We start from the raw sequence: 14095 nt of genomic DNA, 5'->3' as shown, positions 1-14095 counted from the left end.
GCTTTGGCCAGGAAAGAGCTCTAGGAGGAGTGACAGCTCAGTGGAGAGCTGAGTGATAAGCAAAAGATCTGAGGGAAAACTTCTCCAGGCGAAGGGAGCAAACACGAAGGTTCTGAAGTGGTAGAGTCAAAGGAACTGAAGGAAGGGCTGGGAAGCCAAAAATGAAATAGAGGGAGACAGATAGAGACAAGCAGGAGAGGGGGCAGGGGCTAGAGAACCGAGGGTGCTGCCTGTTGCAGGAGCTACACCATCTCAGCCTGGGGCAGACTTCATGAGGACCAAGTAGCTGCAGAACACCGCAGAGAGAATGAGGACGTCTGCCTTAGCAAGGGGCCTCAGGGACTAGGGTAGAGACATAAAGCCCATCTTCAGGTCATCCTGGGGTCAAACATTACTCAGCTGACCAGTCCTTATGGTCTCCTCTAGCCCAGTCATCGGGTACTGGAACGCCCTGGCACTATCCCGGACTTACCCTACTTGGTCTGTACCAGAGATGGGACTCGTGCCCCTCTGATGGCGACACTGAAGTTCTTCCAAAACCCAATTCCTTGTGACTTTTACTCATTTGCCTCCATAGATCCTTCTGTGCTCTACCAACAGCTAATAACACTCCAAAAATTCCCTTCTCAGGCAAGTCAGACCGGTTTCTTTCAGTTACTCATTTGACTTTCTAAAGTCTAACTTTTTATTATGGAAAATTTCAAATGTCCACAAAAGCAGAGAGAACGGTATAATACATCTCCATTTACCTATGACCAGCTTCAACAACAACCAACTCATGACCAATTGTGGTTCCAACTCTCTTTCTGACTTCCTTCACCAACTTGGTCATTACATTTGTCTCATAGGTATAGTATGGCCAACCCAGAATACCAGCAGCTCACTCACTGGAGACGTCCCATTTCTACTGCTAATGATCCCATTACATGTGTGGCAGCCATACTGTTGCTTCAGAATGTGAATTCATTCAACTCAAACTCTCCAGTCAGAACTTGTGCCTGCAGGGCTTTTGAACCCAAGTAAAGGAATTTATGTTTGCTCCCAGTGGTTTTCATTTTATCAGATTCAGCCCATCCCTTCAGGCTATCATGATGTTTTTTGGATCTAGACTCTCTAATATTTACTCACCATCCCTCCCAGCTTTTGCAATACCTCCAAAATTTGGGGAAGTAATGAGTCATCTCTATCCTCTCTGAGGATAAAAAAAGAAAGGATTAAAAAAAAAGAGTATGAATTAGAATGAGTGAATTAGAAAAAGAGTATAGCCAAAATGGATCAGAGAAAAGCTTTAGTTCAACTGCTTACTCTACAGATGAGAAAACCAAGGCTGAGAGAGTCTGCGTCTGATTCAAGGCCACCCATTAGGTAAAGGCAGGACAACCTAGAGCCTAGGCCTCATGCTCACTGCTTCCTCTACCCACTCCTACCTCTGCTAAGTCCTGAGGAGGGAAATGTGGGTCATCACCAGAGAGGCTACTGACAGTGGGCCACTGCAAACCGATTTCTAGTCAACTGCTCATAATAACCCACTTATCTGGTTAGCAATTATTAGGGGTTGCTCTCTGCCCGGACCCACAGCCCTCAATGACTTTCCCAGTCTCTCCCATTCTCTGAGATTAGGTTGGAAATCATTTTTCTCCATTCTTACTTAATTCCTGCATTATGTAGAACTATGTAACTGAACTAGAGTTAGGAATGTCAATGTTCATAAATAATAAAGGATTCACATCTATTAGAAATGAGAAATAAGTTTGTTATTCAAAAAGCCAAAAAATACCTCATTTAAAGGAAACACTTAACAAAATACACATCTTAAAAATTCAGCCCTCAAGAATCCTCTTTCCCACTGTTTCCATTTGAGAAACAAAGGACTGAATGGGTAATAATTACAGACACAATTCACACAGTAACTTGGAAATACACAAAAAGCATCGATGTTTTTCTGAGATTTCTCTTTGTGGTTCACTAATCACGCACTGAGGAGGGGTCCAAAGTTCAAATGTGCACAGCCCAAGCGGCCTCCCAACAAAGTGGCAGTGCCCTGGGGAGGAAGGGGCGGGTGTCCTTCCCTCAGAGAATAACATTAGGGGGTGGCAACCTGGGAGCTTGACCAAGAATCCAGCTTCTTATCCAGTCCGCTGCCACCATCAACTGTCAAACCATTTGCTCCTCTTTGCAAGAGGTGCTCCTTTAGAAGGTCCCAGTAATTTCTGCTTGTATTGTTCGACCAGCTGGTTGAAGCGGATTTCGGTCTTATTTCCCTTAGCTTTTTTCCTAAGGGCCTATAAAAGAAAGGTAAGGAAAAACAAGATCATCAATTTCAAGCACTGAATGTCACCTTGCTTTTATGCCAACCAAGAAAGAAAATAAGAAATCCTGTCAGCCACAAGAGGTGGACATTCAGGGAGTGACCCTTAGAAAAACCCAAATGAACCATCCGTTGGCAAGAAACCAGACCGGGAACACCTAAGAGAAGGTCCCACTAAAACACTGTGCAGGAGCTACAGAGCTCTCACTCTCAACCGCTCCTGTGAGAATCTTCTCACATGAGTCAGCCCAGAGTTTGCACCTTCCTGCTGGCCCTTTCCCTCAATGAGAATCCTGCTTATGCGATTTCAGAGACGGAGCTCTATAAGACAGTACGGAGTGGGTCAGACTTTCCAGAGGCACAGATTCTTTGAGTAGGAGAAGCTAATGCTTCTTTTACCCTTGAAACTTAGAAGGAACTAGAGAAGGGGAAAAGAAATCTTGACCTCAAATGTTCAAGAATGTAAAACCACAACTTTCTACTAAAAGGAACTAGGGCTGCTTGGAAAAATGGCTAATGCCAGGACCAGGGAAGAAATATGTGAGATGAGCTGGGACATCGGTTCTACCAGAAAGCAAGGACACCACCAAAGACAGGGTCATATCGGAAGGACTCAGGACCCAACTGAAGGGCCTTCTGCTGGCCCAAATGGGACAGAAATAATAGCTGCATTTGATGGCAACACATCAAGTGTACAGAAACTCGGGCATCTATAAGACGAGAAAGATCTTACTGGTCACCAAAGGCAGGTGGTAGGGCACCAACTCATTACTCTGAAAACTGATAAAGAGAAATGAAATCAAGCATTTATCCTGCCTTTCCTATACAAATGGTTATATCATGGTAACCATATAGTTGACCAGGGAAGATTATTTTCTCTAGAATTCTACCAAAACAATGCAAAAGAACTGGGGAAAAAAAAAAAAAGCCCCAAAACCAAAACGCTAGAAAATCACCATTCTGCACCCCATATTGAAATCATGGATATAGAGAGTAATTGTCAGTGGGTGCTAAAACCATTAGATGAGAGGCTGATGGGAACTTCACAAATGGGAGAGAGGCAGACAACCTCTAAGCCTACACATCTACTGATGAACCTGAACATCACTAAAAATGGGGCAACCAGACGTTACGTGCCTTAGGATGCTGATGCACCCGCAAGAACCCAGCACCACCCATGAAAAACTTGCCAAGAAAACTGAACTCGAGGGGCGCCTGGCTGGCTCAGCTGATAGAGCATGTGACTCTTGATCTCTGGGTTATAAGTTCAAGGCCCACACTGGATGTAGAGATGATTTAAAAATAAATAAAATCTTTACAAAAAGTAAAAGAAAACTGGACTTGAATCTAATCGAGCCTGTACATCTAACTACAGTTTATAGGCAATACCGGGTATCACAGGAACAGGTTAAATGATACCACAACGCAGCAAGCAGCTAAACTCAAAATGTAATACATTCTTTTTTTTTTTAAAGATTTTATTTATTTGAGAGAGAGAGAGAGTGAGAGAGAGAGAGCATGAGAAGGGGGAGGGTCAGAGGGAGAAGAAGACTCCCCTCAGAGCAGGGAGCCCAATGCGGGAGTCCAGGATCGTGACCTGAGCCACCCAGGCACCCGAAAATGTGAAACACTTTAAAGGGCAAATCACTCAGTTTCTTCAACAAATTATCAGTATGGGAAAAAGGGGTCTGATGAGGAAGACTGAGTTTTATAGGCAAAAAAAAAGGTTTAAGAGATATAAAACCAAATGTAATGTATGAATCTGTCTGGATTTTAATTTGTACTAACCAACTACAAAGGAATATTTCTGAGGTAACTGGGGACATTTTAATATGGGCTGCATATTAGAGGATATTAAGGGCTTCTTATTAATTTCATTAGATATGATAATGGCATAATATATACATATTTTTAAGGCCAGTCAGTTGAAGATGCATTCTGAGTTTTTTTCTGAGCAATACACCTCATTTTCATAGAAGGCATATTTACATGTGAAGCTGAGTTTGCCTTAATATACTCTGGGCAGGCGGGCAGTATGCTTGAGGAAAAGGTAAAATAAGAGAATTGTTGAAGTAAAGAAAATAATATGCAGGTTCTTTCTACTTTTATCTATTTATTTACTTACTTAATAACTTATTTATTTACTTATTTCTTATCTATTTTATTTAAGATATTTTTAAGTAAGCGCCATGCCCAGTGTGGAGCCCAATGTGGGGCTTGAACTCACAACCCTGAGATCAAGACCTGAACGGAAATCAAAGTTAGATGCTTAACCGACTGAGCCACCCAGGTGCCCCTAAGATTTTTATTTTTAAATAATCTCTACACCCAACATGGGCCTCGAACTACAATGCCAAGATCAAGAATTGCATGCTCCACCAGCCAGGTGCCCCATTTCCTTTTAAGTTTATTTATTTTTTTTTTTTTTTTAATAATTTTTACATCCAACATGGGTCTCGAACTCATGACCTCAAGATCAAGAGTCACATGCTCTTCTGACTAAGCCAGCCAGGCACCCAGGTTTTCTCCACTTTTAGAACTGCATACCTCAACAGCTTCTAAAAGAGGGTGTTGCAATCCAGAAGCCCTTTCTTTTTGCTTAACTAATCAGAGCACAAAAGTGGCTACCAGCCATGGCAGAGCCCTGCCGTACCAAAGCCTCGTGCCCTATAGAACTCACCTGCTTGGGAGGTAATGTCTGCTTCTCTGGCTTCTGCTGGTTCATCTGGGGCTTTGGCTTTTTGGGAGGGAGAGACTTCACCTTGCCTTTGTCCCGCAGCCTGAAATGAGAGGTCAGGTAAGTGTCACTCTGAGCTCTCCCTCTAACTCGCTCCTCCGAGGCTGTCTCTACCGCCAGATAAAATGCTTTTTCTTACACTGGCTCTTTCTAAGCCCAGGATAAGTCATTCTAAAAGGGGAAACTATAACATAATATCCTAAGGCTCAACATGTGTATACTTTTTATTTTGGCTTAAAACCTCAAGGGATTCTCAAAAACCATCATTTATTTAACAAGTATTTTGTAAAGATTGACTTTTGTTGATAGCACTAATCCGTCGCCTCAAACAGGATCTGCACGATAAGCTCAAGTAAGAGGGCCTCAGCTGACAGAGACAGCCCTCCGGATGGGAGGCAGCTCTTCAGAAGAGGAGGAGAATGGCACAGAGGATCTCCCCGGCTATTCCTATTCCGGCCTCCAACTGCTCCCAGAGCACAGCTCTGCCAGTGTGGAGATGCCTGCACATTAATCCTTTATGGGGGGCTGACAGAGTGCTAAATGTACCTTTCATCCAAGCAAAAGCCACAAAGAGGAAAAGGGTAGAGCAAAACCAAACCCTGGGAGAAGCCCACCGCAGTGCTATGCCACCACTCTGCATCTCACCTAATTTTGGGGCCTCGGTGTGAGGGGAGCACCAGGACCTTTCTTCTCTTCTTTCCATCTGGCAGCTCCACCTGCTCCACTTCAGCCTTGGTCTGGAACCCTGTCCAGGAGGTCCGATGCACCCTCTCCTTTTGCTCCAGGGGGGCCTTGGTTTGTTCCTGTGTGTGGTTTTGAGCTGCTTTCCGTTGCCGTTGCTGGTCTTTTCCAAGTGCTGGTTGTTCCTGCTGGGGCCCACCAGCTGCAGGCTTGGATTTCACTTTTTGCTGCACAAAACAAGAGACTGCCATCTAGTTTCCGGATGAGGTTTATTTGCTGAAAACACTCAGCAGAAAAGGAGCTTTACGCAAGCTTAGTGAAAGGAGAATTCTTCCCCTGTAGAGTACAAATTACAGGGAAGTGAATTCAAGTTCACAGGCCTTGACGTGGTAACAGCTGGTTACCAGGTTGGGGGACACAAAACCACCACTTCCCTTTCCATATACAGGAACAGGGGAAAGTGTATGCATGCCCAAGACTTAAAAGCCAGTAGGAAGAAAGCAAAAAGAAAAGCCAGTAGCATGGGTCAATTACTAAAGATGTGATGGGAATCCCAGAGGGAGAAGAAAGAAAGGAACAGAAGAAATATTCGAAGTAATAAGGGGTGAGAATTTGCCAAACTTGGTGGCAGATACTAAACCACAGATGCAGAAGCTCAGGCAAACACCGAACAGGAGACATACCACAGCCTCTCCACCCAGGCATATCATACCAAACTGTAGGAAATCAAAGACAAAATGAAGATCTGGAAAGAAGGGGTGGGGGTGAGGTAAAGGATACCTTACCCTCAGAGGAACAAAGATAACTTTACACTGAATTTCTCTTAAAAGCCATGTAAGAAAGAACAGAGAAATACTTAAAGTTTTGGGGAAGTCACCAACCTAGAATTCTATATCCAGTGTAATCACCTTCAAAAATGAAGGACAAATAAAGACTTTCTCAGACAAACTAAATTAAAGGAATTTGTCACCAAGGGACCTATCTTGCAAGAAAGGCTAAGTGAATTTCTTCAGAGAAGGAAGATGACCTAAGTCAGAAACTCGAATCTACATACAGAAAGGAAGAATGCAGGGCACCTGGGTGGCTCAGGCGGTATCTGCCTTCAGCTCCGGTTATGGTCCCAGAGTCCTGGGACTGAGTTCCTGAGGCCTGCTTTTTTGCTCAGCGAGAAGCCTGCTTCTCCCTCTCCCTCTGCCACTCCCCCTGCTTGTGCTCCCTTGCTTTCTTTCTGTCAAATAAATAAATAATATCTTAAAAAAAAAAAAAAGGAAGAATGCTAGAGAAGGAATAATTGAAATTGAAATGAAGACTAGGAAAAGATGCTATAAGAAGGAAGACATAAAGTATGTTACAGATTTAGCTGCACTGTAGTGGAAGAAGAAAAAGATCCACATTAAATTAGTGTAATCATTGATACAACAAAGATCTACTATATGCCTGTAAAGTGCCAGTCTCAGTTTCTAAGGTAAGGCTACAAAGGGTGTCTACCTTTGAGGACTCACAGCCTGGTGGAGGATTAGACACATACAAATAGGGTGAAACTAAAAACCTTAAAAAAAACTAAAGACCTTAAGGAAACTCATGAAAGTACAAGTTATGAGGTCTTACCTCCTTTGAGAGAGGTGGTGAAAACTATACTTGAGGAAGCACATTTGATCTGAATACAGAAACTGGGTAGAAGTATCCTTGAGTCAGGGGAAAGGGGCACTTTCACACAGAGTAGTATGTACACAAGTATAAGCAACAAATAAAGCCATCGGAATCATTTTTTAAACCTCTAGTTTCGGAATCACTCTGAAGCAAGAGCTTAAGGCAGTAAGGACAACAAAGCTGCCTCAAACAAGAACCAGATCCTATATTTTCAAGTCCAGGACCACTGTATCGACTCCCGAAACTGCTCTTCTATTGGTCAGGCCCATGGTACACACCACGAAGAGTGCAGATGTTTTGTATATAAGCGAATCCAGGAACATTATCCATGAAAGCTATAGCAGTTACGGTATCAAGATTATTCTGGCCTTCTAAGTCCTAGGGCAAGAAGGGTAAGAGAATGAGTGTTGATTGTGTGCTGACCATGCACTGTGACCATTTAATCCTTATCAGTCATGTGAGGCAGATACTGGTAATCTTACTTTATAAACTAAACTGAAGCTGAGAGAGGTACTAACTTGCCACAGAACTTAGGGGTACAGCCTGAGTCTGAACATGAGTATTCCTGGTCCCATTCTTTGCTTTACACCACACTAGATTAAAAACAATACTAAAACTATCAGGCATCACATTTCTGGAGACATCTAAGAAGAAGAATCATGGCAGAGACAGCTGAAACCTACAGCAATGTAAACTTTCATGTGGGCCATTACCTTTGACAGGTATGTCACAAAACACTGTACTGGTATTGTTCACTGTTAATAACATTAGCCTGACTCTCCTCTCTCCTTCCTTTCCCCTCAGCAGAGCTATCACAAGGAAGGCCAGCAGAGAAGATGGCCTGGAGAGTTCTAGGGAACTAAGAGTAGAGGGTAACAACCTAATGGGGTAAAGACCTACTTCAAGGATACAGAACCACAAATTAAACAAAATAGGAGTTTAAATATAGCCTGAACAAAAATTGTTTTAAGTGAACTACACTTAAAAATAATAAATTTTATGTTATGTGTATTTGACCACAATTTTAAGAAAACAAGCAAAAACAGAAAAACATTTCAGTTCTGTACCAGGCTGCGCTGAATCCTCAGTTCCTTTATTTTAAGTTTCCTTCGATCCTCCAAAGAGAACTCCACTATTGGTCTCTGGGTCAGAAAGAGAATATCGTTCATTAGATGTCTTAGTTTCTGAGTGCAAAGAGCTGAGCTGTCCCCCACCACTGCCCCCTCTCCTGCTCACTTACTCTACTTAAAGGTAAGGGGCCATTCTGCACACAGTCTATCCAATTTAGATTCCAATTCATTCTAATCTTATCAGCTGAATCACTGCTTATTCCCTTCACCAATTGGCTACTCTTTGCCACCACATGCAAGTCGGAGGACATGGGACATAAAGGAGAGAGATGGTTTTGTGCAAATGGCCCTCAGAGGAACAGGTGCGCCCACAGGCTGAGGCTCACCTTCAGAGGCCCGAAGATCTCTGGGTTGTTGTTGATGTGGCGTAGGGCTGTCAGGGCATGCTCATGCTCCTGGAACTCTGCAAAGGCGTAGCCCAGGGACTGACCCTTCACTTTCCCAAGTGCTCCTTTGAGGTCTCGCATCACCCTACACTAAGAGTAGAACAAGAGAAAGAAGCCGTGGTTACAGGATGAGAGCACGAACAGACTCACTGAAGAAATCAGGTGACTGGAACAGAACCCTCATCCGATCAGCCACAGCAGTCACACTGGAGTCATGCTTACCAAGGTCTTATTAGAACACCCCTACTGAAAGCACAAAACCAATTAAACAGATACTTTCTGGCTTTCTAAGAGTTTATAGAGATCAAGAAAAACCTATAAATAAGCATGTAAATAAAACAGCCCCCCCCTCATTTTAACAGTCAACTGTGGACAATACATGCAAATTGAGAGGTATATGGTACTTTAAATGATGTAGGTTACACGGAGACTGAAGTGCTGTCCACAGATCTCATCCCTGAAGAAGCCACTCAGGAAGGAAATCACTAAAGAAGGAAAACAAGGGCGCCTGGGTGGCTCAGTTGGTTGGGCGACTGCCTTTAGCTCAGGTCATGATTCCGGAGTCCTGGGGTCAAGTTCCGCATCAGGCTCCCAGCTCCATGGGGAGTCTGCTTCTCCCTCTGACCTTCTCCCCTCTCATGCTCTCTCACTTTCTCTCTCTCAAATAAATAAAGAAAATCTTTAAAAAATAAAAAAAAAAAGGAAAAGGCCTGATGGCTTTAGTCAAGAAAGACATTTAGGGGTGCATGGGTGGCTCAGTTAATTAAGCATCTGACTCTTGATTTCAGCTCAGGTCATGATCTCAGAGTTATGAGATCGAGCCCCACATCAGGCTCCCTGCTCAGCAGGAAGTCTGCTTCTCTCTTTCTGCCCCTTCTCTCTTTCTCAAATAAATAAATAAATCTTTAAGAAAAACATCCAGGCATAGGGAAGGGCCTGCCTAACATATAGCCTCAGGATTACAGGAAGAAGCTTCAGCTGGCTTTGCTCAGAGCTCAGATCTTCTCTGACATGATTTTTTCTTAAATCCTTAAGCTGAATGTAATAGGCATCCTGGGGCATCAAGGATACCAAACTATAGTAGCATATCTTGGAAAAACTGGTTGTTTACATGCCATTACTCCTGAAAGCCATAGTTCTGATGTAATAGAGACATCTAGATATTAGGACACATGGATGCTGCTAGTACCTACTTCTAGATACTTCTAGTACCTATGCTGTCCCTACAACTGTGCCATGTACTATGGGGAAGTTACAAAAAAGCTGAATGTGAGGTTCCTGTTCTCAAGAAGTTTACCATCTTGCTGAGATCCTATATCTACACATATTAAAGAATTAAAGAGAAAATTCAAGGGGTGCTAGGGTGGTGTAGTTGGTTAAGCATCCAACTCTTGGTTCTGGCTCAAGTCATGATCTCAGGATAGTGAGAGTGAGCCCTGCATGGGGCTCCATGCTCAGTGTAGCGTCTGCTTCAGATTCCCATTCTCCCATTCCTACTGCCCCTCCTGCTCACGCTCTTCCTCCCAAATAAATAAATAAATCTTAAAAAAAAAAAAAAAAAAAAAAAAAAGAGGGCGCCTGGGTGACTCAGTTGGTTGAGTGACTGCCTTCAGCTCAGGTCATGATCCCGGAGTCCCAGGATTGAATCCCGCATGGGGCTCCCTGCTCAGCGGGGAGTCTGCTTCTCCCTCTGACCCTCTCCCCTCTCATGTTCAATCTCACTCTCTTTCTTGCTCAAATAAATAAATAAATAAATAAAAGGAAGGAAGGGAGGGAGGGATAGAAAGAAGGAAGGAAGGGAGGGAGGGATAGAAGAAGGAAAGAAGAGAGGAAGGAAAGAAAGTCAGTCCCCTTAAAATGACAATAGTGGGAGTTTTTTAAAAAGTAAAGAGAAAATTCAATACAACACAAATATTGTAAAACACATAAATTCCCCTAACTGGGTGGCTCAGTGGGTTAAGCCTCTGCCTTTGGCTCAGGTCAGGATGCCAGGGTCCTGGGATTGAGCCCCTCATTGGGCTCCCTACTTAGCAGGGAAACCGCTTCTCCTTCTGTCTCCTTCTGCTGCTCTCCACTTGTGCCCTCTTGCTTGCTCTTGCTCACAAACAAATACATAAAATCTTAAAAAAACAAAATTTCCCTTTCTGATGACAGGTTTTCAATGTGTATCGGCACTTACTAAGTATTGTGGATGCTGATATGAGAAATTACACAACTGACCTCTACGCCAGTAACACTTTGAACAGTTTTACTAAGAGTGGTGTCAGATATGTGCTGATATGTTCACATTCTCTCATGTAATTCCCCAAATACTAATGCCATACATTTTGAAGAGGTTTTCCAGGATTAAGAAAACAGTTTCTAGTCACAAATCAGAGAAAAGTAGATTTATAATACTGCCTGTGTTACTTAGTAAATACAGATTGAGAGATTACTATGTTCCAGGTATTCTGCCAAGAGCTAGGAGCAATGTCCTACCTGCTCTCAAAGAGCTCAGTGTGGTCGGAAGAAATGACCGGCAGACAATGACAGGACGGTGTAACAGTAAGTGCATGACAAAGGCTTGCAGTGGGGGGGCAGGGAAGTCTTTGTACTCAGAGACTTGGTGTGAATCCAATATTTGTCTAATACAACTGTCCAAGACCCCCATGGCTCTCTGTGCTTGCCACACAGCACTTTCATACAGTAAGAGCCTAAATGGCACTAAAATGTCCTTCTAAAGAGCCAACTACACAGAGTATTTTCTCTGTGAGAAAATTAACATTACAGCACCTGCTATGATGCTGAGCACACAGCAAGCATTCAAATTAATTCATGAGGGCAGACACTTCCTCACATTCTGCTGCAATTTGGACAATGCGTGTGAAAGGCAGTTCTAAGAAGAGAAAACAAACACATGAAAACTGCCAAACCCAGCCTCATCTGTCGACAATGCACGCAAAAGAAACTGTCAGTCTGCTAGCAGCACAGTCTGACCCACAATGAGAACCAAACTTTGGAGTGGGCAGGGCCCATCTCACCTCCTTGAGGCGCACCCCCTTCTCCCCTCGGGTGGCACTCAGCAGCAGCTTTCTGAGCTCTTTGTCATCCACACTCTTTGGGAGGTTGTGCAGGCACAGCCTGGTCGGGGAGACAAAGATATTCTGGTCCTTGAGTTTCTGATGCTTCAGCAGCTCAAACTGAAAGAACACCAAATTGTTAACAATACAATCCACCCTTAAAAATGCAGGTTCATAATTCTCCAAAAGGAAAGAACTGTGACCACCACTCCCCATCCAACAACACATATAGATAAAAGAAGAGAAATCACCCACCTACAGTCTTATGATGACTAGATTAGGAAAGGTTCAGAGAGGCAAGATGGGGGGCTCTAGAATTCAGACTAAATTGGAAATCCATCCCTAACTGGAGAAGTTACATGAAATTTTTTAAGGCTCAGTTTTTCCCCTCTACAAAGTAGAACCGTAGGTCAAAGTACCCATCTCTCAGCACTGATGTGTGGCTGAAATGAAGGAATATACAAAAAAATCCCAAACTCAAAACACAGCCCAAAGCAAATAATAAATAATAATGCGATTACCATCTATGCCCAGTCCTTATCTGCCCCCAACTCAAGCTAATTATCTAGTCTTTCCAAAAGGAAATGGAATTTATTTAAATACTTGACAGAATTCTATCTCAACTCTGCCACCTTGAGGCAAAAGTATGTCCATGACCACAGAAATGAATTTTGCTTCTAGAACATTGGACTCAACTATGCTGCACAGTTCCAGGGCAACGTTTGCTAAAGTAAGAGGATAACATTCTTCTCCTGGTATGTTTTTTTTAAAATCAGGTTAGTAGAAAAAGAGTTTTAAATTAAATTTTTTCTTTTACCAAGTCTTGTTTCTGCTGTTCTTAATTGGTAAAGGTGCTAACAAATTACAAAATAAAGATATTCTGAAAATGAGTATTAAAGGGTTATTTGAAGAGGCTCTCACACCTGAGTTCAACAGTATGATTCTTCTCCCAGGAAAAGCTGTGCCTGCTGTGAATTATAATGCATATAATTTACAGAGCTTTTTGCTAGAAAAATTTGTTCTAAGGGAAAATTAAATGTTTCACTATCCTACCATGATCAGAAAAGGGCATACAATACCCTCTAAATACCATGATTTCCAGATGCTCACTAACAAAAAAAGTTGTGAACACGAGACTAGAAACTGTACAAAGGAAAAACACACTGACTCTTGGTGTCTACATTCTCATCTCTGTTCTTCATCTTCTGTACCTTCAAGTTCCAAAGCTCATTCTCTTAATGATCGTGCCTCTTTATCATTCTAGGATGGCTTAGCTATTTGAAAGTACGCTACTTGGATAAAAGTTAAAAATTACTGGAAATGAAAAACTAAGCAGCAAAGAAACTCAGTATCAGTTATCAGGGGGAACTCCCATGATATGGAATCTTCCTAAAATGATTTTATAATCTGGACATAACCCCCTACCAAAAAAGGACATCTTAACTCCTCCTTCTAAGACCCACATCTACCTCCTTCCCTACTAACTCCAGCCCATTCTGATCTTCCTCTCTTAGGTCATTATGCCTTTACACTGACATCTAATTATATGTAGCCTTAGCCTCTAAGTGTCTATTCTATTTTGTAGAAGCATACTATTTGGCAAACATTTACTGCTGAGCATTGGGAAATTAAAGAATAAGATCCAGTCCTTTTAATGGCATACAACGCTCACATTATATGATGTACAGTGTTGGGTTATTTGCTGTTTCACCCGTACACTTCCCTCTAACAAGACTTCAAGCAAGCAGGATCTGTGATGCTTGGCTCTCTGACAGGCACCTCCAGCATTCAATAGTCATTACATATTGATTTATAGTAAGTCATGCAGAACCTGAAGGCTGGTGCCTAATCTACCCACCCGTTCTCTTTTGGCCATATCAGCAGCGCTCACACCCTCGGCAGCCTTAGTCCCAGCACGAATCACTGCAAAAGAGGGAAAAAGGCCAAGACATCAGCAAGGGAATTTTCACTGAGCAACAAGAGGAATGTGATTTGAATGATGCAAGCTCTTTGTACAGGGCCCAGAGGACTATGCTGGCCAGGACATAGTGGCATTTGGGTAGGTCCAGAAATAGGCTACAGGGCTAAGTTCTCAGCTCTGTGCTGCTCTCAAGGACTAAAACTGAACATTTTGTGAATTTGTT

General features: G+C 42.8%; 1 protein-coding gene across 1 annotated transcript in view; it reads right to left on the bottom strand.

The window, feature by feature from the left end:
• Positions 1-1732: 1732 nt before the first annotated feature.
• The window catches only part of RBM28 (RNA binding motif protein 28), a 30020-nt gene continuing 17657 nt past the window's right edge, over positions 1733-14095 (bottom strand). Inside the window, exons 13-19 of the mRNA XM_032869866.1 lie at positions 13810-13874; positions 11913-12071; positions 8833-8982; positions 8444-8518; positions 5691-5953; positions 4989-5088; positions 1733-2282 (exon numbers count right to left, since the gene is read on the bottom strand). Coding sequence (XP_032725757.1) covers positions 2148-2282; positions 4989-5088; positions 5691-5953; positions 8444-8518; positions 8833-8982; positions 11913-12071; positions 13810-13874 — 947 coding nt within the window. The 3' untranslated portion in view covers positions 1733-2147. The remainder of the gene's footprint in view (positions 2283-4988; positions 5089-5690; positions 5954-8443; positions 8519-8832; positions 8983-11912; positions 12072-13809; positions 13875-14095) is intronic.

This window comes from Lontra canadensis, unplaced genomic scaffold, assembly GCF_010015895.1.
Source record: "Lontra canadensis isolate GAN:19392208 unplaced genomic scaffold, GSC_riverotter_1.0 scaffold2, whole genome shotgun sequence".
Lineage (NCBI taxonomy): Eukaryota > Metazoa > Chordata > Mammalia > Carnivora > Mustelidae > Lontra > Lontra canadensis.
The sequence above is the reverse complement of the archived record's forward strand: the minus strand, read 5'-3'. Positions and strand labels throughout refer to the sequence as shown.